Raw genomic sequence first — 20,476 nt, 5'->3', positions numbered from 1 at the left:
GAGAAGGGGACAACAGAGGATGAGATGGTTGGATGGCATCACCGACTCAATGGACATGAGTTTGAGTAAACTCCGAGAGTTGGTGATGGACAGGGAGGCCTGGTGTGCTGCGGTTCATGGGGTCGCAAAGAATCAGACATGACTGAGCAACTGAACTGAACTGACTCCCACCTTTTGTGCAAGGAGAGGCAGAGACCAGCGTTCTGCTACCCTTGGTTGTCTGATTGTATTTCAGGGACGGGGGCTGGAAAGCTGATTAGGAGCTCTGCTGAGCAGGAAGCGGGACTTCTCAGTTGCAGGCCTGTCTGGAATGGCCTGTTTCCTGGTGACTCCAGAGGTCATCACCCTCGGCATGTTTCCATTTAGGCTGGCCTGAGGTCACAGAAAGCCATCTTTCAAACTCTGTTCCGGAAGATATAGGTCCCGGTGGCAGAGTGCTGGTGTCTGGGTGGGAAGGGGAGGTGGGGGTCTTAACATTCATGTGTATGTGGTGACTCACTGCACCTGCTTTCAGTGTGTTACTCTCTCCTGCAACTGGGCCTGGGGTCCCCAGTCCAGGGACCCTCTGTTTGTCTCTGCACTGCTTCCCCAGACCAGAAGCCTTCAGTCTTACACCGGGGCAAGGAGGGGCAACTTGCTTAACTCTGCAGAGTAGGAGAGGGGACACGAGTAGGGCTGCTTCCTAAACTTTCAGCTGTTCTGCTTGTTATAGTCCCACCATCACCCCTTTCCCGAGATCTTTGGAGCTACCGGCCCCCTGAGCCTTTAGAGGGAATTCTTAGCCATCTCCACCGTCAGCTGAGGACTCTTCTTCTACTCCTTATCCATCTGCTCTTCCACTTTTCAAATGTTTTCAGTTATTATCTCCTTGTATTTGTGGGCTTATGCCTTAAACAAATGAAACATTCTTTACTGTTGTTTTAGTGGTTTGGGCAGAGGAGCAAAAGTCAACGTGTCCAGTTGCCTTCTTTACCCAGAGGTTCTGCTTCATTTATTTTATTTTATCTATTTATTTGGCTGCACTGGGTCTTAGTTGCAGCATGTGGGATCCAGTTCCCTGACCAGGGATTGAACCCAGACCCCCTGCATGGGGAGTGCAGAGTCTTAGCCACTGGACCACTGGGGAAGCCCCTCTGCTTCACTTCTTACTTTTAAATGTCTCCGTGCACCCCAACCGGATACCTCTTGAACTGGTGTTGGTTCTGGCTTGCGCCCTTGCACAGCCCCCTCAGTGGCTCTGCCTGTCTTTCTCCTCAAGGACCCTGTTGATCCTCTTTGTGGAGATCGACTACTGGGAGCGGTTGCTGTTCGAGACGCCCCATTACGTGGTGAATGTGGCTGAACGTGCTGAGGACCTGCGCATTCTTCGAGAAAACCTGCTGCTTGTCGCTCGGGACTACAACAGGTGGGGCTCACTCCTCACTGAAGCCCTCCTGCATGCCACTGCCTGCCTTCTCTTTGTCTTTTATCTGCCCCATGATATTGTCCATTTCCTACAGTACACATCCTTCATATTTTGTCCATCTCAAAAAAAAAAGTTTCCTGTTCTCTCTCATGTGGCCCTACGATTATTCCTGTCCCTTGCAGTGTTGTCTTCTATCTTTAGAGTACAGAGCAAAACAACAGGTCCCCTCCCACCCCATCAGGCACTTGGACCATGTATATTGTTGGCCTGGGTCACTTCTCTGGGAAGGAAGTTGATGGCATTAGGTTTATGGGCCCATAACAACATAAGGTTGGTTGAACCAAGCAAGGCCATTCTGGCCCTCCTCTAAATGCCATTGGCACTCATCTCTGAAGTGAGACTTTGTTCAAAATTTGGTACCTTTCTCAGGCCATTTCAAGTCCAAAGAGTTAGGACCAGCAGTCTTGTTTGGGTGTCTAGAACTGTGCTGTCCAATACAGTAGCCACTAGATGCATGTGGTTTTTTCTATTTAAGTTAATCAAAATTAAATAAAAGTTAAAAATTCAGTTACTCATTTGCACAGGCCACATTTCAAGTGCCCCACAGTCACACGTGGCTAGTGGCTGCCATACTGGGCAGCTCAAATGGCAGAACATTTCCATCATCACAGAAAGTTGTATCAGAAAGCCCTTGCCTAGAACCATGAACTTTCAGATTCCTCCACCAAGTGTCCTGATGTGGAGGTGAGGTCGTCTGAGCTCGTCCCTATTAGCTACTGGCCTTCTCTTACTCACAGGATCATTGCTATGCTGTCCCCAGACGAGCAGGCCCTGTTCAAAGAACGTATCCGGTTCCTGGATAAGAAGATCCACCCTGGGCTCAAGAAGCTGCACTGGGCCTTAAAAGGGGCCAGTGCTTTTTTCATCACAGAGTGCCGCATACATGCCAGCAAGGTAGGCCGTGGTCATTAGACCCTAGAGGTCTGCGAGGCTGACTGAAAAGCTGGCATGTGGGTACTTAATACCCAAGTCTCGGGTAGTGGTAGAGAGACCAGGGGAATTGTGTGAAAGAAATGAAGTGTGTTTAGTGAAGGACTTTTCTTTTTTTTATTGTCAGTAACTCTAGCTAGAGAATAGATAGGAGGATGGAATTAGGCCCAGAGGGTCTGTTCCCAAACTCCCTCATGGGTGGGGTCTGACTCCAGGTGCAGATGATCGTGAATGAGTTCAAGGCGTCCACTCTGACCATTGGCTGGCGAGCCCAAGAGATATCAGAGACACTGCTGGTGCGCATCAGCGGCAAACGGGTTTACAGGGACCTGGAATTTGAGGAGGACCAAAGAGAGCATAGGGCAGCTATGCAACAGAAATTGATGAGCCTGCATCAGGATGTGGTGGCCATCATGACCAACTCCTATGAAGTCTTCAAGAATGACGGTCCCGAGGTAAGGGTCCTGTGGCCAGGGCTTTGTGGGTGAGCAGACCCCCAGCCCCCCAGCCCCATCAGAACCTTCTCTTGGTTGTCCCCCTCCCTCCCCACCCTGATTCTGTGTGTGCCTCTCAAACATCCCGCTTTAGCCTTGGATTCACCCAACCTTCAGCTTTTCAACCTCTTCTTTCAGGACTCGGCATCTGCCTTTCTATTAAAACAACTCGTTTCCCTCTCTGTTGACTGGTTCTCATTTCCCAGGACCTGCCCGGTTTTCCCTGAGGGATTCTCTTCCCCACTCTTCCCACAGATTCAGCAGCAGTGGATGCTGTACACGATTCGGCTGGACCATATGATGGAGGATGCCTTGCGGCTGAATGTGAAGTGGTCTCTGTTGGAACTGTCCAAGGCCATCAATGGGGATGGCAAGACCACCCCCAACCCACTCTTCCGAGTGCTTGTCATTTTGAAGAATGATCTTCAGGGAGGTGTGGCCCAGGTGGGTGGGAACCACTTTGCCCCAAACATCCTGAAACCATCACGCTTTGCCAGTTTCCGTTAATCCTTAGACTTGGCCCTAGGCATTGGCTTTGTCCTACAGCCTCCAGGCTGGTTCTGAGGTGTCCAGCCTGCCTAGCCCTGAACTCACTTCCTCCAGGGCCTGTGCTGAGCCCTCTCTACGGTGCTCCCACAGGTGGAGTTCTCACCCACTTTGCAGACCTTGGCAAGTGCGGTCAATGACATTGGCAACCAACTCTTCTCCACCATCTCCGTCTTCCGCCACCTCCCTGAAATTCTCATCAAGCGCAAGTTTCAGCGTGAGCCCATCCACACCATCGTGGGTGAGTAGGCATCCAGTGCAGGGGTATCAAAAGCCTAGGACCAGATGAGGGAATTCCCTAGCAGTCCAGTGGTTAAGACTCTGCACGCATTTCCAGTGCAGGAAGTTTGGGTTTGATCCGTAGTTGCAGAACTAGGATCCCACATGCCATGTGGCGTGACAAAAAAAAAAGTTAATTGAAAAAAAAAAAAAAGCCTAGGACCATGTGGAGCTAGGAGGAGAGACCAGGGCTATTTCCGGACATACCTGGCCAGTTGTATCCGTGGCTGGTGGAAAACCCAGGTCAAGGGGCTGGATTGGGGAAGGGAAACAGGGCACAGACAGGGGTCAAAATTAGGTGACTGATGCTCAAGGGGTTTGGAGTTTGGGGTGAGGAGACCCAGAAGGAATTGTTTGGGTAACAGGGCTGGGATGTAAGAGGCCTGGATACCAACAGGTGAGACATCTGAATCCCCCAGAACAGAGTCATTCTTTTACGTTCTGCTTCCTCCTTTGTTTTCTACTACTCACATTTGAGTGTGTTTCTTTGGAGAGGTGATGTTGGAGGGGAGACTCTGGGGCAGTAGCCAGGGGCTGGGCTGGAGCTTGGGTCAGGGTGGAGGTTAGTGAGAAGTATCTTGCTGGGTTTTGAAGAGCGGGATGAGGACATCAAGAAGATTCAGGCCCAGATCAGCAGTGGCATGACCAACAATGCAAGCCTGCTGCAGAGCTACCTCAAGACCTGGGACATGTACCGCGAGATCTGGGAGATCAACAAGGACTCCTTCATCCGCCGATACCAGCGCCTCAACCCGCCTGTCTCTTCCTTTGATGCTGACATTGCCCGGTAAGGAGCTGTGAGGATCATAGGAGGGGGTCTGGCCTGGAGACTGAGGGGTGGGCAGGAAATGAGAAGAAAGGCACTGGACCTTTGTTTCTCAAGGAGGTAGGGATTCAATGAGAGCTGGGGAAAAAAGAAATGTCAATTAGATTTTTCCCCACCAATCTCTCTGCTGAAGTACCACATCAACAATTTAGAGTCTCCATCAGTCTTCTCAAAAGAGCATATTAATAATGATTTCCTCATCTGCTTAAAATTTATAAATGAGTCTAGAATGTTCTGTCACAGTCAGTTCAGTTCAGTCGCTCAGTCGTGTCCAACTCTTTGCCACCCCATGGACCGCAGCACGACAGGCCTCCCTGTCCATCACCAACTCCTGGAGTTTACTCAAACTCATGTCCATTGAGTCAGTGATGCCATCCAACCATCTCATCCTCTGTCGTCGCCTTCTCCTGCCCTCAATCTTTCCCAGCATCAGGGTCTTTTCAAATAAATCAGCTCTTCACATCAGGCGGCCAAAGTATTGGAGTTTCAGCTTCAACATCAGTCCTTCCAATGAACAACCAGGACTGATCTCCTTTAGGATCGACTGGTTGGATCTCCTTGCAGTCCAAGGGACTCTCAAGAGTCTTCTCCAACACCACAGTTCAAAAGCATCAATTCTTCGGCGCTCAGCTTTCTTTATAGTCCAACTCTCACATCCATACATGACTACTGGAAAAACCATAGCCTTGACTAGATGGATCTTTGTTGGCAAAGTAATGTCTCTGCTTTTTAATATGCTGTCTAGGCTGGTCATAACTTTCCTTCCAAGGAGTAAGCGTCTTTTAATTTCATGGCTGCAGCCACCATCTGCAGTGAGTTTGGAGCCCCCCAAAATAAAGTCTGTCACTATTTCCACTGTTTGCCCATCTATCTGCCATGAAGTGATGGGACCGGATGCCATGATCTTAGTTTTCTGAATGTTGAGTTTTAAGCCAACTTTTTCACTCTCCTCTTTTACTTTCGTCAAGAGACTCCTTACAGTAAACCTGTCTTTTTTTTTTTTAAATACTTAAAAATCTTTCTATGTGTCATTCCAGAACTCTCTCTACACCTATACAAATTCACACATCGTCATTCATATAATTAGAGTCTTAAAAAATTAAGTTAATATGGAATCCATTTCTCACTAATTATGTTTCAGAACATCATTAAAGTTTATGGCTTTTAGAAAGTAAAATATGCATGTGGTTAGTAACTTAAAAACCCTATAAAGCAATTATCCTCCAATTATAAGTAAATTAATTTAAAAAAAACCCTAAAGAGTTGTTGAATTAAAAATAAAACACTGTTTACCAAAAAATAAAAAAGATTTAAGGGAAAAGTTGCTCTTGTGGGGAGTACCATAGGATCCTGCTGGAAGAGGAGAGATGCTAAGGATCTGAAAGGTAAGAGACGTGAATAGTTTCATTTTAAAAGTGCAGACAGGAGTTACATTGAAGAAGATTCTATGTTTAAAAATTTATTTATTTAATTTACTTATTTTGGGCTTCACTTTCATTTCAGCACATGGGCTTTCTTTTGTTTTGACACATGGGCTTAGTTGCTCCACAGCACATGTGACCTTAGTTCCCTGACCAGGGACTGAACCCATGCCCCCTCCATTGGAAGGCAGATTCTTAACTACTGGACCACCAGGGAAGTCCCTGAAGACGATTCTTAAATTCTGATCTGAACCCTCATCTCTTTGTTCTCTAGTCATTCATTCATTTGTACAAAAACCACCATTGTCTTATGGTTCATGAAGAATAAAAAAAAAAAGAGCAAGTTTTCTCCTCCGAAGGGCTCTAGTGCAGTGGGGAAGATACAAATATTGCTGACAGAGCAGTGGCTGTGGAGTCTTGAGGAAGGTTGAAATCCCATCTCCACCATTTACCAGCCGTATAATGTTAGGTCGGTTCTTCTCATTCTCTGGGCCTCAGTTTTCTGTGAAATCAGTGTTATACTATTGACCACATAATGTTGTGAGGTTATTAAGTACACGTGGAAGCACTGTGTGAACTCTGAAGCCTGCATGGGCTAACATGCTCATCGCTCTTTTATCAGCTTCCCTGTGATCAGTGCTGTGGGTGAGGCATGCAGGGTGCTGGGCGGTTCAGTGGAAGGAGAGAGAATGTCCAATCTGGGGATGTTAGAGGAGGAAGGATGTGGATGAAGGGAGTGACTTTTGGGCTGGCCTTTTTGGAATGGGTAGGATGCCAGCAGACAGAGATGGGCAGAGAGAGCGTGTTCACCACATGGTGAGCATCCAGAAAGCAAGTCAGCGGAGGGCGTTATGTACAGCGGCCACCGTCATTCTCTCCACAGCCTCACGGGGTGGGTTCTGTTCTCATTGCCACATTACAGATGAGGAGACTGAGGCTCAGAGCCGTTAAGTAACCCACCTGAGGGCACAGAGCTAGTGAGCAGGACTGTGAGAACTCAGCCTGGATCTCTGTGCTTGAAATCAGACTGAGGAGTCTGAAAGCAGTGAGGGGAAAATGACACCATCACACCAGTTTGTCCCAGGCAGGTTGAAGTGGGGAACACCCAGGGGCAGAAGGATGCTGGGTGGGCGGAAAATACCACCCAATCAGGGTGTCTGGCATGTCTGCCAAGGAAAAACCTTCCTAGCAGGCATGTGTGGGCCCTTTCAGCTACACAGAGGTGGCTAATAATGTGCAGAAGGAGGAGACGGTCCTGAACATCCAGTTTGTGCTCCTGGACTGCTCGCACCTCAAGTTCTCGCTGGTGCAGCACTGCAACGAGTGGCAGAACAAGTTCACGACCCTGCTCAAGGAGATGGCAGCCAGGCGGCTCTTGGAGCTGCACACCTACCTGCAGGAGAACTCAGAGAAGTATGCGGGCGGGCCATCAGTGGGCGGGGGCACACTGGCTCAGGCCACCGGTTGGGGAGAATAAGCCTGGCCTTCCCACCACCCTTGCTCCCTTCCCCTGCCTGCAGGATCAGCCGCCCTCCCCAGACCCTGGAGGAACTGGGGGTCAGTTTGCAACTCATGGAGACCCTGCAGCACGACCTGCCCACCATGGAGACCCAGATCCCTCCCATTCACGAGCAATTTGCCATCCTCGAGAAGTACGAAGTGCCAGTCCAGGACAGCGTGAGTTCCAGCAGCCCATCCCAGCCCCAGGCCCTTGGCTGTCAGGAGGGAGAGCAGAGAAGTGAGTGGGGGAAAAAGGGGCAAGGCCTCAGAGCCTCTGAGAGCCAAAGTTAACTCGCGTGCTCTTTCCGATCAACTGGAGGATTTCTTTCAGGCCCAGCAACTGCTCAATCTCTTTGAGCCTTGTTGCCCAAGAGCTTGGAACTTGGCCACAGACTCTGGTCTAGAGGATTGGAAAAGAGTTCTTCAGAGAGTTGGTAGGACAGGAAGAGCTCTGTGGGCCACCCTTCCCTTTGTGATGTCCCCAGGTGCTGGAAATGCTGGACAGTCTCGGTGGGGAATGGGTTGCCTTCCAGCAAACACTGCTGGACAGTGAACAGATGCTGAAGAAACACAAGGAGAAGTTCAAGACAGGCCTTATTCACTCAGCTGACGACTTCAAGAAGAAAGCACACAATCTTCTGGAAGAATTTGAAAGCAAAGGTACCCTTCTTGCAACCTTTCCTTCTGTTTTTCCCTCGTCTTGACCTGGTCTTTCAAAGTGTGGGTCCCAGGAAAGTGCTAAACAAGGGAAGGAGCCAGGCATTGCTGTCAGTGATACACCTGTTGTCGCTGAGTTTTGGCTGGAAGGCAGCAGCTCTGCTCATGTCTCCAGTTTTCTTACACCAGCTTTTCATCTCACTCATTACTGACTCTCCAGCCACAGTTAGTAGTTTCAATGCATTCTTTTCAATGGGTCCCCTCTCGTTTTCCTTCTCTTGTGGGAGGAGAGAAGTGAGATTTATACACAAAGAGGTAGGCGATCCACAGTGGGCTTTCAGAGGACCTTGGCCTTGAGTGGGAATCTGAACCTCCCCACAGGCCCCTTCACCAGCAATGTGGGGCACCAGGTAGCCCTGGAGCAGATCGCCCATGTGCGGGCCATGCTGAACGCCATGCGGGAGGAAGAAAACACCCTCCGTGCCAACCTGGGCATCTTCAAGATCGAGCAGCCAGCCTCCAAGGACCTGCAGAACCTGGAGAAGGTGGTGTGCCCAGCAAGGCCCTCATGGTGACCCAGGGGAGGGGGCAGGAGGCAGGAGAAGGGGTCCCATGGGCCTCAGAAAACACTTGGGACCAGGAAGATGGGTGCATGAGGAGCTTTTTTAAAAAATGGAGGTAAAATTCGGGTAACGAAAGAGCCATTTTACAATGAACAACTGTTTCAGTACATTCACAATGTTGTACAACCATCACTTATAATTCTACGATATTTTCATCACCCTCCAAAGAAACCCTTTAGCAATCATACCCCATCCCGTTCCCTCTCCCTCAGCCCCTGTCAACCACTAATCTATTTTCTATGTACAGTTGACCCTTAAACAACACTGGGTTTGAACTGATAAGGTCCGCTGATACATGGATGTCTTACAATAGTAAATACTATAATACTACACAATCTTTGGTTGAATCCACAGATGGGGAACTGTGGATATAGATAAACTGCAGGTATGGAGGGTGGACTATAAGTTATACACAGATTTTCCACTGCATAGAGGGTTGGTGTCCCTTACCCTCATGGTTTTTAATGGTCAACTGAACATGGATTTTCCCTATTCTGGACATTCCGTATAAATGGAAGCATGCCATATGTGACCTTTTGTGTATGGCTTCTTACATTTGCCTAATATTTTCAAGGATCATCCATGCTGCAGCATGTGTCAGTACCTCGTTCCTTTTTATGGGTGAATAATATTCCATTGTATGGATATACCACATCTGTTTACCCATTAACCTGTCAATGGGCATTTGGGTTGTTTCCACTTTTTAGCTACTGTAAGAAGTGCTGCTCTGACTATGCCTGTACTTGCATATGTTTGAGTTCCCATTTCCAATTCCTGTGGGTATGGACGTAGGAGTGGAATTGCTGATCACATGGTAACTCTGTATTTAAGTTTTTGAGGAACTTCCAAGCTGTTTTCCACAGCAACTGCACCATTTTACGCTCCCCCAGCAGCGTACAAGGGTTCCTATTTCTCCACATCCTTGTCAACACTTCTCCCTTTATTTTTGGCCCTAGTCGTTCTGGTGGGTGTGAAATATCTCCCTGTGGTTTTGATTTGCATGTCCTTACTGTCTAATGGCATTGAGGATCTTTTCAAGTGCTTGTTCCTTGAGGTGCTCTTAAAGCAAGAGAGTGGAGAAAAAAATGTGAACTGAGGGGGAGGCAGCTCTGTGTTGCTGAGAGGGAAAATCTCCTGAGGATGAGAGGAGGTGTTTGTCACGGAGAAGGAGGGTGGGAGTCGCCTGACTCTGTCACCCGTCTGGTCTGGGCCCCAAAGGAGCTGGATGCGCTGCAGCAAGTCTGGGAGATCACCCGAGACTGGGAGGAAAACTGGAATCAGTGGAAGATGGGCCGGTTCCTGACCCTGCAGACAGAGGCCATGGAGACCATGGCCCATGGGCTGTTTCGCCGCCTCACTAGACTGGCCAAAGAGTACAAGGTATGTGAGGCAAGGGTGGAGGGCCGTGGGCAGGCGACTAAGGAAGGCGGGCTGTGTCGGAAAGGTGGGCAGGTCTCCTGACGTCTCTTGCTTTTGCTCAGGACCGAAACTGGGAAATTATTGAAACCACTCGCTCCAAAATAGAGCAGTTCAAGAGGACCATGCCGCTCATCTCTGACCTGCGAAACCCCGCCCTTCGAGAGCGGTGAGGCTGCCCCTCACACCCTGGTCTGGCCTGGCGGTCACCTGGTTCTCCAGGTTGTTCCCTCCATGGCGTTCCCACCTCGCTCTGCCCTTCTGTCCACCAACACACACCTTGAAGGAGGCTTCCCAAGAGCCCATTGCCTTCCCCTGTCACACAGTTCTGGGTTCTCTGGCCTTCTTGGCTCGTTCCGTTCTGTCTCCTCTCAATTTATGTTGTCTGTCATAGCTCAACTTTATGTCTTCTGTCCCCCAAAAGCCTGAATTTTGTAGTCCAGAGTCTAACATTTGTCTTTTAGGGTTTTTACTTTTGTGCCTTAAGAGGCCCTTGCCAATCCCAGAGCTGCCAATGCAGTATTTCTGTACTCTTTTCACATACTTAATAATTTTGCTTCTCAAGTTTAATTCTTTTAATGCATCTGGAACTTATCACGTTATAGAAGAGGACTTTGAAACTGTTGAGGCTAGCATAGACTATTTTATATGTGGTGTTTTAATAATTGTATATCCATTTAGGAGTAAATAGTTTTACTTCTTTTATATTGCCTCTAGTAGGATGTTTTTGGCAGTGCTTCACTAATATCTATTATATGATAAAGTATAACCTAACCACTTTATTTGCTTAAGTTATGTAACCTCACCAAGCCTCAGTTTCTTCACTGGAATAACATTTATAGAGTGATCGTGAAAATGAAATGCTTCATGTAGAGCACTTGGCCCAGCGCCTCATCTCTAGTAAACCTGCGATCATCCATCTGCACTCCTTTTCTAGAGTCAGGAGCTCAATCTCTGTATTCCCCCATGGTGCCTAAAATGGGATCTTAGAGCCTATTTAGGAAATACCTGTTGAATCTTGGATTAATAAAGGCACAGAATCATAATATCCCAGTGGGAGAAAGCTAAGGAGTGATGCTCACACTTCCCAGTAGGCCCTGGTGTTCCAGCCTCCTCATCTGACCTTTTGTCCCCAGCTGATCTGACCTTTCATCACCAGATGATCTGACCTTTTGTCCCCGGCTACAGGCACTGGGATCAGGTCAGAGATGAGGTCCAACGTGAGTTTGATCAGGAATCAGAAAGCTTCACCTTGGAGCAGATTGTGGAGCTTGGAATGGATCAGCATGTAGAGAAAATTGGGGAGATCTCTGCCTCAGCCACCAAAGAGCTGGCTATAGAACTGGTATGACAGAGTCCTCTCCCATACTCCCCTGTTTCCTCAGCTTTCTGGAGCAAAGGCTTCCAGCTTTTCATGATCCGAGGGTCCCTCCCAGCTCCTGTTACCCTTGGGGACTAAATACCTGATTGATCTGTCCCCCACAGGCATTACAGAACATTGCCAAGACCTGGGATGTGATTCAGCTTGACATAGTGCCCTACAAGGATAAGGGCCATCACCGACTCAGGTAGACAGGGCTGCGTGACCTGGGCTGTGGAGTAGGGACCAGGTTTGGCAGGTGGGGATGGACTATGATTCTGATACGTTTCACCCTAGAGGGACAGAAGAAGTATTCCAGGCCCTGGAAGATAACCAGGTGGCTCTGTCTACTATGAAGGCATCTCGCTTTGTCAAGGCCTTTGAGAAAGATGTGGACCACTGGGAGCGTTGCCTCTCCCTCATCTTGGAAGTGATTGAGATGGTGCTCACAGTGCAGCGTCAGTGGATGTACCTCGAGGTTAGGATCACTGCCTGAGCTCTCTATATCCTGTTTTGGCTCCTTTCTTTGCAGAGGATCTAGATAGTTGCCCTATTATCAGCCCCATTGTCCCACCTCTAAAGCCTCTTTTCATCTAGGAGCTAAGCATCTGACTCTGAGTTCTTACCTCTCATCTTCAGCTTCCTCCTTGAAAAGACTTTGTTCTCCTTCCATTTTTCTTCTTGGACCCACATACCTGGCCTCCCAATCCCAAGTTTGGTTCTAGAACCTAGACATCCCTTCGGTTCTTTTTTTTTTTTTAATTTTACTTATTTATCTATTTTTGGCTGCCCTTCTCGTTGCGGTGCTCAGGCTTCTCATTGCAGCAGCGTCTCTTATTGTAGAGCACAGGCTCTAGGGCACTTGGGCTCAATAGTCATGGCTCCCGGGCTCAGTCATTCAGTGTCATGTGGGATCTTTCCAGACCAGAGACCAAACTCGTGTCTCCTGTGTTGGCAGGTGGATTCTTTACCACTGAGCCACCAGGGACCCCCTCACCCTTTGGTTCTGATGCGGCTTCTCTTTCATTGTCTCTCCTGGCCTAAGCACAGGGAGCAGAGTGTAGAGGGTGTGGGAAGCAGCCTCTCACACCCCTTATTGGCCCTTCAGAACATCTTCCTGGGAGAGGACATCCGGAAGCAGCTGCCCAATGAATCAGGCTTATTCGACCAAGTCAACGGCAACTGGAAAGCCATTATGGACCGGGTGAACAAGGACCCCAATGCTCTCCGGAGCACCCACTATCCAGGTCTGAGCCCTGACACAGCCTCGGTGGGTGTGAGGTCATGGGCACATGCTTCATTTTTTTTTAAAGTTTTAAAAATAATTTTATTTATTTTTGGCTATGCTAGGTCTTCATTGCTGCACAACTTTTCTCTAGTTGTGGGGAGCAGGGGCTACTTTCTTCTTATAGAGCATAGGCTTTAGGCGTGAGGGCTTAGTAGCTGTGGCTCCTTGGGTTTAGAGCACAGGCTCAGTAGTTGTGGTGAAGGGGCTTAGTTGCCCCTTGGCATATGGGATCTTACTGGATCAGTGATCGAACCCATGTCTCCTGCATTGGCAGGTGGATTCTTTACCACTGAGCCAGCCACCAGGGAAGCCCCACATGGTTCATTTACTGAAAGACTGACCATTGTACCCAACTGTCCTAAGCATTACATAGTAGTTCTGTAGATTAAACTCTTCTAAGAATTACATAGTAGTTCTGTAGATTAAACTCAACACATATTTGAGCAGAGTACAGTAGAGCAGTGAAGAGGATGGAATATGGAATCAGACAGACTTGAGTTCAAAATCCTGCCTTCCTGATTGCATGCCTTCAGGCAGCTTGTTTCCTCCATACTGCAGCTTCCTTGCCAGTAGTGTATGTGTGTGTGTGTCGGGGGGAGGCGGGAGCGTATTTTATTTTATCTTTTTTTATTTTGGCCCTGCCAGAGGCAAGATGTGGGATCTTAGTTCCCCAACCTGGGATCAAACCCGTGGCTCCAGCATTGGGAACGTGGAGTCTTAACCACTGGGCTGCCAGGGAATTCCCCCAGTGAGGGGTTAATGATAGCTATTTCTTAGGGTCTTTCTGAGGATAATAAAAGTGTGCATAGCACTCAGTGCAGTGTCTAGCATAAAGATAGTGCTGTTATTAGCACTGTGTCTCAAAAAACTCTGATTAAGGAATCACTCTCTTCTCTATGTGGTTCATTCAATGAGATGATATAGGTAAATGAGATAATGCAGATAAAGCACTTATCCCATTAAATGGCACAGAGAAAAACTTTGGTTACTAGGAGCTATTGTTATTACCTTGACTTAATTGGTTTATTATTAATAGATTAACTAGTCTTTAATGTAGACACTTTGGTAGACATGGGGATTGGGTAAGGAGATGGTGGGAGATGTACGCATACATGGTGAGGTCTGGTTATTTGTGGTCAATAGGGGTAAAGAACCAGAAAGTCAGGTTGGGCAATGGATGGGTAGGTAGGTAGCCTGCGAAGAGTTTTGGCAGGGGATACGGAGGACCTGTTTATTTGCCTGGGCCAATCTAACAATTGAAAATTTTTCCCAAGAAACTTAACTCTACACATAAAAAAAAAAACCCACTTTATTTCAATTACTCTGCTAATATATAAGTATTAGGATGTGCAAAATTGAGTAAGAACTTGAATTTTTATTAATAATAATTGAGATAATTGACATAATTATATTTTAGAACAATGTGTAAGCAGAGCCATAAAAACAACACTCTCTCTTGGTTGAACACACAGAACAAACGCATGTTGTCCACGGCTACCAGGTCTCCCTGTGGTCTCCAGGGGCTACTCAGGTGGTCATGCAAAGGCTCTAATGGCTGATAGACTCTGTCCTTGAACCTGAGAGTCACCTTGGAGTTCAGACTCCAGGGCATCCATAGTTTCTTCAGAAAGCTAGAAACTAGGAAGATCAGGGGATAAGCCAATCAAAATCTAACTCTAGGAGGAAACTAACATTATTGAGAACCTATAGATGTGAACACAGTTTATTTTATATCTCGAATTATTCTTTGAGGTGGATCTTATTACTATTTTGCAAAGAGGTAAAACCTCCCTGAGGTTAACTGACATGCTAATAAATGAAAGAGCCACATCTGCCTCCCCATCAGGTGCATTTTTTTTTTTGTACCACATAGCTTGCAGATCTTACTTCCATGACCAGGGATTAAACCTGTGCCCCCTGCAGTGGAAGCACAGCGTCTTAACCACTGGACTGCCAGGGAATTTCCTCTAGTACTCTTTTCACTCTTATCACGAGGAACACTGGCAGTCTCAGTGATGGCGGACCTTTTTCATTGTGCACATCTGACGTGTATTTAAATCTAATGCTTTAACTTGCTGAATTGTTTATGGGCAGAATAGTCTCTCACTTTCAGAAGCTCTTGGGATGATTGTCAGAGCCCCCAGTTCTTTGGTGGAAAGAGACTGATGGGATATGTACTTATATTAATAGAATCACATATGCATAATTAATTATAATGTATAATATGTACCATAGTGTATAATGAACACTTAATAATGAGTTCATGAGGAGGATGGGAAAAGAGTGATTGGGGGACACTTCTCTGCCTCCAAAAACCATATGGCAGTCTACGCCCCAGGATTCACGAGCTGGCAGAGTGGGTACAGTTGGAGGGTCCAGATCTACTCAGGGCAATGGTAAAAGGGCCATGACCAATATCACTCACGGTTCTCCTCCCCAGGCCTCCTGGACACGTTGATAGAAATGAACACAATCCTTGAAGACATCCAGAAGTCCCTGGATATGTATTTAGAGACCAAGCGCCATATCTTCCCCCGCTTCTACTTCTTGTCCAATGATGACCTCCTGGAGATTCTGGGCCAGTCCCGCAACCCGGAGGCTGTGCAGCCACACCTCAAAAAATGCTTTGACAACATCAAACTGCTGAGAATGCAGAAGGTCGGTGGAGGTGGCCATGACGGGCGGAGAGCGGGGGAGGGATGGTGATGTCAGTGAGTTCACGGCCTCTGAGGAGACCATGCCCCGCCAATAGGAGGGGGATAGTAATGATTCTGGGTATCTGGGATAGAACTTTCTACAACTGGTAATATAGAGGGGGAGGAGGGAGGAGCAGGAATGACTCCCAGAGGGCTCAACAGCTTCCTGCTTCTGCAGGTTGGGGGACCCAGCAGCAAATGGGAAGCGTTGGGAATGTTCTCGGGTGACAGCGAATACATCGATTTCCTCCACCCAGTGCTTCTGGAAGGGCCTGTGGAGGTGAGCTGTGGCCAGGGACTAAGAAGCGGGCTCATTCTTCTAACTTTGCCTGGCTCTATAAGGAGAGAACATCTCTGTGAAGGGGCATTAGTCACTTTGTGCCTCCCACCTGCCATGTCTAAAACTCTAACCTCCACCATGCTCTCCTGAAAGTCTGTCTGACCCCAGTCACCATCCCCCTCAGGGACTTGAGCCAGCCACTGCCCAGCTCCCGCTTTTCTCTTGGGCCCCAGAGCCCTGGGGTCCTCCTTCCCAAGCACCTTTGCTCTGGGCACCCTTTACTCTGGCCTCCAGGCCGAGCTGTCCTGTTCTCGCCTCCCCCCAGTCCTGGCTTGGCGATGTGGAGCGGACCATGAGGGCGACCCTCCGGGACCTTCTCCGGAGCTGCCGCCTGGCCCTCAAGAAGTTTCTCAACAAGAGGGACAAGTGGGTGAAGGAGTGGGCTGGACAGGTGAGCTGGGGTCAGTAGAAACGAGGGAACAAGGAGGACGGAGCCGCAAGGGAGCAGCCAGTGTAAAGACAGAGTCTGGAGTTGCCCAAAAGGCAGGTGTCCTGCCCCCTGTTCTGCGCTGTGACCCAGAAGCCTGCACGCTGGACTCTTAGCTCCTGACTTAGGCCCGTGCCCACCCTCCAGAACAGATCAAGTGTATTGAGAGGAAAAACATCTGGTCCCGAATGAGCCGGGATATGGGAGCTGGGCTGTGTGGGTGGCTAGGGATGGGCCTTTGGAATAGAGTCTCCACACGTGCCCCAGATGGTGATCACCGCCAGTCAGATCCAGTGGACGGCCGATGTCACCAAGTGCCTGCTGACAGCTAAGGAGCGGGCAGACAAGAAGATCCTCAAGGTCATGAAGAAAAAGCAGGTGGGGAAACACCACCAGAATGAGAGGGGCCTGGCGTCAGAGCTGGAAGGAGGGGCTGATCCATTGGAGTGAGAATTAGCAATGAGCTGGTGGGAAGGGGTCAGAATGGGGTGCATTATGGGAGGTGTCCAGCGAGGAGAGGTCAGGTGGGTCAGAAGTATGTCTCCCTGGGCTGGTATTGGGGGTCAGTAACTGCAGTGGGGGTGGGGTCAGCATCAAAGCTGGAAGAAGAACGAGGCTGGGACAAAGGCGATTAGGGTTTGGAGGCTCAGCCCACCTTCTCCGCCGCCTCATTCCACAGGTGTCAATATTGAATAAGTACTCTGAGGCCATCAGGGGGAACCTGACCAAGATCATGCGCCTTAAAATTGTGGCCCTGGTGACGATAGAAGTCCACGCCCGGGATGTTCTGGAGAAGCTTTATAAGAGTGGCCTCATGGATGTCAGCTCCTTCGACTGGCTCAGCCAACTGCGCTTCTACTGGGAGAAGGTACGGAAGGGCCAGCTTCCCATTCTTGTACCCTAAACCCTATACTGATGCTTTGATGAAATTCGTGTTCTCTAAAGACAGTAATATCCCAGCCCAGCCCTCAGCCCTCTCCCATCACCCTAATCCAGCTGGTAACTCTCTCTTGGATCTGCCACGTCAGGAATGGCAAGAGGCATGTTTCCAGGGAGTGCCCACTCTAGGTGTCCCTTGATCAGCAGCTGCTGCCACAGACTGGGCTGGACACGTGCAGTGCAATTGCCAGTTTTCGTCTGAGCTGTAAACCTGTCCCTCCTTCCAACTCTAAACGGAGCCCCCTGTCTTCTCCCTGATGCTTCCAGCCCCGCTCTCAGCCACAGCCCTGACTCTCCCTCCATGCCCACCTCTCTCTTACTCTGTCCTGTTTCCCAGGATCTCGACGACTGTATGATCCGTCAGACCAACACACAGTTTCAGTATGGTTATGAGTACCTGGGTAACTCTGGCCGGCTCGTCATCACCCCCCTAACCGACAGGTCGGCCGTGGGGAATGAACAGGGTGCTTGCGGGGCAGGGGAGGGGGGTCAGTGAATGCTGAGCCAAGATTTCTAGGAGTCGGGCCTGAATCCTGTCCTCCACTCACAGGTGTTACATGACACTGACCACGGCCCTGCACCTGCATCGAGGCGGATCCCCCAAAGGTCCCGCGGGCACAGGGAAGACTGAGACGGTCAAGGACCTGGGCAAGGCCCTTGGCATATACGTCATCGTGGTCAACTGCTCCGAGGGCCTGGACTATAAGTCCATGGGCCGGATGTACTCAGGCCTGGCTCAGGTCAGCATCCTGCCAGCCTGGCCAGGAGGCCCCCTCCGTATCTTTTAGTTTCAGAAAATCAGCTGAAACCCAGATCTGGTTCAGTGCCCTGTAACTGACGACACTGCATTGCCTCAGTTAGTTCTTACAACTGGGGAAGTCCCTGCGCTTCCCTGAGCTTCACTTTGCTTATTTGCAAAATCAGAAGGTTATGTAAGGATTCAGTAAGAGGACTCGTGTAAAGTCATGCGTGCTGGGGGCGCTCAACACCCACAAGTTCCCTACCCTGCTCTCTTTCCTACCCACCACTCTCAGGCATTCTCCTAGATCCTTCCTGTCTGATGGAAAGTTCTGGGCAGAAACTACAAAACTACAACAGCCCCTTCTCACTCACACACACACACATACACACACACGTGCACACTTGCACACATTCATTTTAGAGGCCGCTGTTCCTAGCCAGACACTTCAGAGGGAGGATAGGTTAGTCACAGTTTCTAGTTTTTCCCAGTCCGGGGTCACTTGTCTTCCTCCCAGCAACTCTGCCTCTCCCTTCCCCCACCGCCACAGACGGGTGCCTGGGGCTGCTTTGATGAGTTTAACCGCATCAATGTGGAGGTGCTGTCAGTGGTGGCTCAGCAGATCCTGTCCATCCTCTCTGCCCTGGCTGCCGGCCTCACCCGCTTCTATTTCGAGGGCTTTGAAATCAATCTGGTGTGGTCCTGTGGAATCTTCATCACCATGAACCCTGGTAAGGGCCTGGGAGTCGAGTAGATGGGGCTCCTGGGGGCAAATGTCCGTGCATCTTCCCGCTCCCCCACCCCAGGCCAGTGTATTTAGCCAAGTGCAATGCTGCTAAAGGCAACAAAGTGTGAGAGAAGGATGAACATATGCATTTCTAGGAGAAGGGGAAGCAACCTTACTGTCTTTCCTAAAGGGATTAGTGTTGGCTCGTGTGCATAGATGTTATCCTAGTCTTTCAAGGTACTTAGCCTTCTTCTTCTGTTGAACTAGCTCCCAGAGTTCTGGTCTATCTGTGATCCATTTTGCCAGATGAGAGAACCTCCCTGAAGTGCAGGGCCTAGGGTCTCTCATCACTGTTGCCTAGGAACAGCTCTGTGGGTAGGATCTAGGAGAAAACAGGAAAGGGCTTCCGCACTAAAAGAATCAGAGAAACAGCTGCTATTTCTATTAGCACTGAGTGAGTTATATTGGGTCAGCCACAAAGTTCAATCAGGTTTTTCCATAACATCTTAACGAATAAACCTGAACAAACTTTTTGGCCCACCCAATCCATGAAACTTGGAGAGATGGGAACAAGACAGCTCTATAATTTGAGTCTAAAGCAGGGGCCTGCAGCAAATAAGGAAAGGGCCGGGGGTAGGAAAGAAGAGCAAGTGGTGCGGGAAAAGCCAGGGCCGAGATGAGAGAGGAAGAGATCTTAGAGTTGGAGCTGGGGAGAGGGCTCAGGATGGAGCAGAGAATGGGGAGAATGGGATTGATGGGGAAGTAGGTCTTTGGGAAGCAGTGTCCCCTGGAGAAGGGAATGGCTTCCCACTCCAGTATTGTTGCCTGAGAATCCCATGGACAGAGGAGCCTGACAGGGTTTCAAAGAGTTCATAGGGTTTCAAAGACTCAGCCATGACTGAGCGATCAACACTTTTGCTTACTCTTTCATGGATTCTGAATACATGGTGCTGTTTTCTAGGCTATGCTGGCCGCACAGAGCTTCCTGACAATCTTAAATCCATGTTCCGGCCAATTGCCATGGTGGTGCCTGACTCTACTCTTATTGCAGAAATCATTCTTTTTGGGGAAGGCTTTGGCAACTGCAAGGTATTCTGATAATCTCTTGTCTCCGATACTTTATTTCTCATCCATGATTACCCTCTGGGCCCAAGAACCACCCTGCCCAAAGTCCTCACAATCAGTTTATCCTACAAGAAATGTACTTGACTCTCAGTAGGATATGGGGGCAGGAGAATCCAGAGGAAAGAGGTCTCCCCTGTATCATGCTGCTGGTCCTTGATGGCACAATTCACAAGATCTTCTCATTCCTTGTTCCCCAGCTGCTTCATGCCCGGGCACCCAGCTTCTTGTATCTGTCCCTACATGAAGTGGAGGGATTTATGGGGAAATGGATGGTTCCTTCCTTTGTTTTGGCCTTCAGGTTCTGGCCAAGAAGGTGTACACGCTTTACTCGCTGGCTGTGCAGCAGCTCTCCAGACAGGACCACTATGACTTCGGTCTGCGTGCCCTCACCTCCCTCCTGCGCTATGCTGGCAAAAAGCGCCGCCTGCAGCCCGACCTGTCTGATGAAGAGGTAGACTGAGGATGCCGCCTTGACCCTTAACCACCACCATCACTGGTCCTCTGCACCTTCACTGGAGTTTTTCACATCCTTACTTTCCCTCAATTAGTTTTCCCACTCTTCCAGCCCTCCCCGGTGTTGCCCAAGTTCCACCTGTCTTGTTGCTCAAGACTAGCTTGGATGTATCCATTGTTCTTCTTTCCCTATTATTTATTTATTTATTTTTGACTGTGCTGGGT

The 20,476-nt window shown here is 49.0% G+C and overlaps 1 protein-coding gene across 2 annotated transcripts in view; it reads left to right on the top strand.

The window, feature by feature from the left end:
- The window catches only part of DNAH2 (dynein axonemal heavy chain 2), a 101,874-nt gene that overhangs the window by 39,316 nt on the left and 42,082 nt on the right, over positions 1–20,476 (top strand). For both annotated transcript variants that reach the window (XM_081578522.1, XM_081578523.1), the window contains 26 exons: positions 1,259–1,405; positions 2,203–2,359; positions 2,611–2,850; positions 3,145–3,333; positions 3,529–3,676; positions 4,309–4,501; positions 7,174–7,374; positions 7,482–7,638; positions 7,947–8,121; positions 8,500–8,663; positions 9,960–10,121; positions 10,223–10,326; positions 11,346–11,502; positions 11,643–11,725; positions 11,815–11,995; positions 12,626–12,764; positions 15,246–15,463; positions 15,680–15,781; positions 16,107–16,232; positions 16,536–16,646; positions 16,948–17,136; positions 17,545–17,648; positions 17,758–17,947; positions 18,497–18,677; positions 19,635–19,762; positions 20,097–20,249. In XM_081578522.1, the coding sequence (XP_081434648.1) occupies positions 1,259–1,405; positions 2,203–2,359; positions 2,611–2,850; positions 3,145–3,333; positions 3,529–3,676; positions 4,309–4,501; positions 7,174–7,374; positions 7,482–7,638; positions 7,947–8,121; positions 8,500–8,663; positions 9,960–10,121; positions 10,223–10,326; positions 11,346–11,502; positions 11,643–11,725; positions 11,815–11,995; positions 12,626–12,764; positions 15,246–15,463; positions 15,680–15,781; positions 16,107–16,232; positions 16,536–16,646; positions 16,948–17,136; positions 17,545–17,648; positions 17,758–17,947; positions 18,497–18,677; positions 19,635–19,762; positions 20,097–20,249 (4,099 nt within the window). The remainder of the gene's footprint in view (positions 1–1,258; positions 1,406–2,202; positions 2,360–2,610; positions 2,851–3,144; positions 3,334–3,528; positions 3,677–4,308; positions 4,502–7,173; positions 7,375–7,481; positions 7,639–7,946; positions 8,122–8,499; positions 8,664–9,959; positions 10,122–10,222; positions 10,327–11,345; positions 11,503–11,642; positions 11,726–11,814; positions 11,996–12,625; positions 12,765–15,245; positions 15,464–15,679; positions 15,782–16,106; positions 16,233–16,535; positions 16,647–16,947; positions 17,137–17,544; positions 17,649–17,757; positions 17,948–18,496; positions 18,678–19,634; positions 19,763–20,096; positions 20,250–20,476) is intronic.

Source organism: Giraffa tippelskirchi, chromosome 3, assembly GCF_054371585.1.
Source record: "Giraffa tippelskirchi isolate mGirTip1 chromosome 3, T2T-mGirTip1v1.2.pri, whole genome shotgun sequence".
NCBI lineage: Eukaryota > Metazoa > Chordata > Mammalia > Artiodactyla > Giraffidae > Giraffa > Giraffa tippelskirchi.
This window is presented reverse-complemented; position numbering and strand designations above follow the sequence as displayed.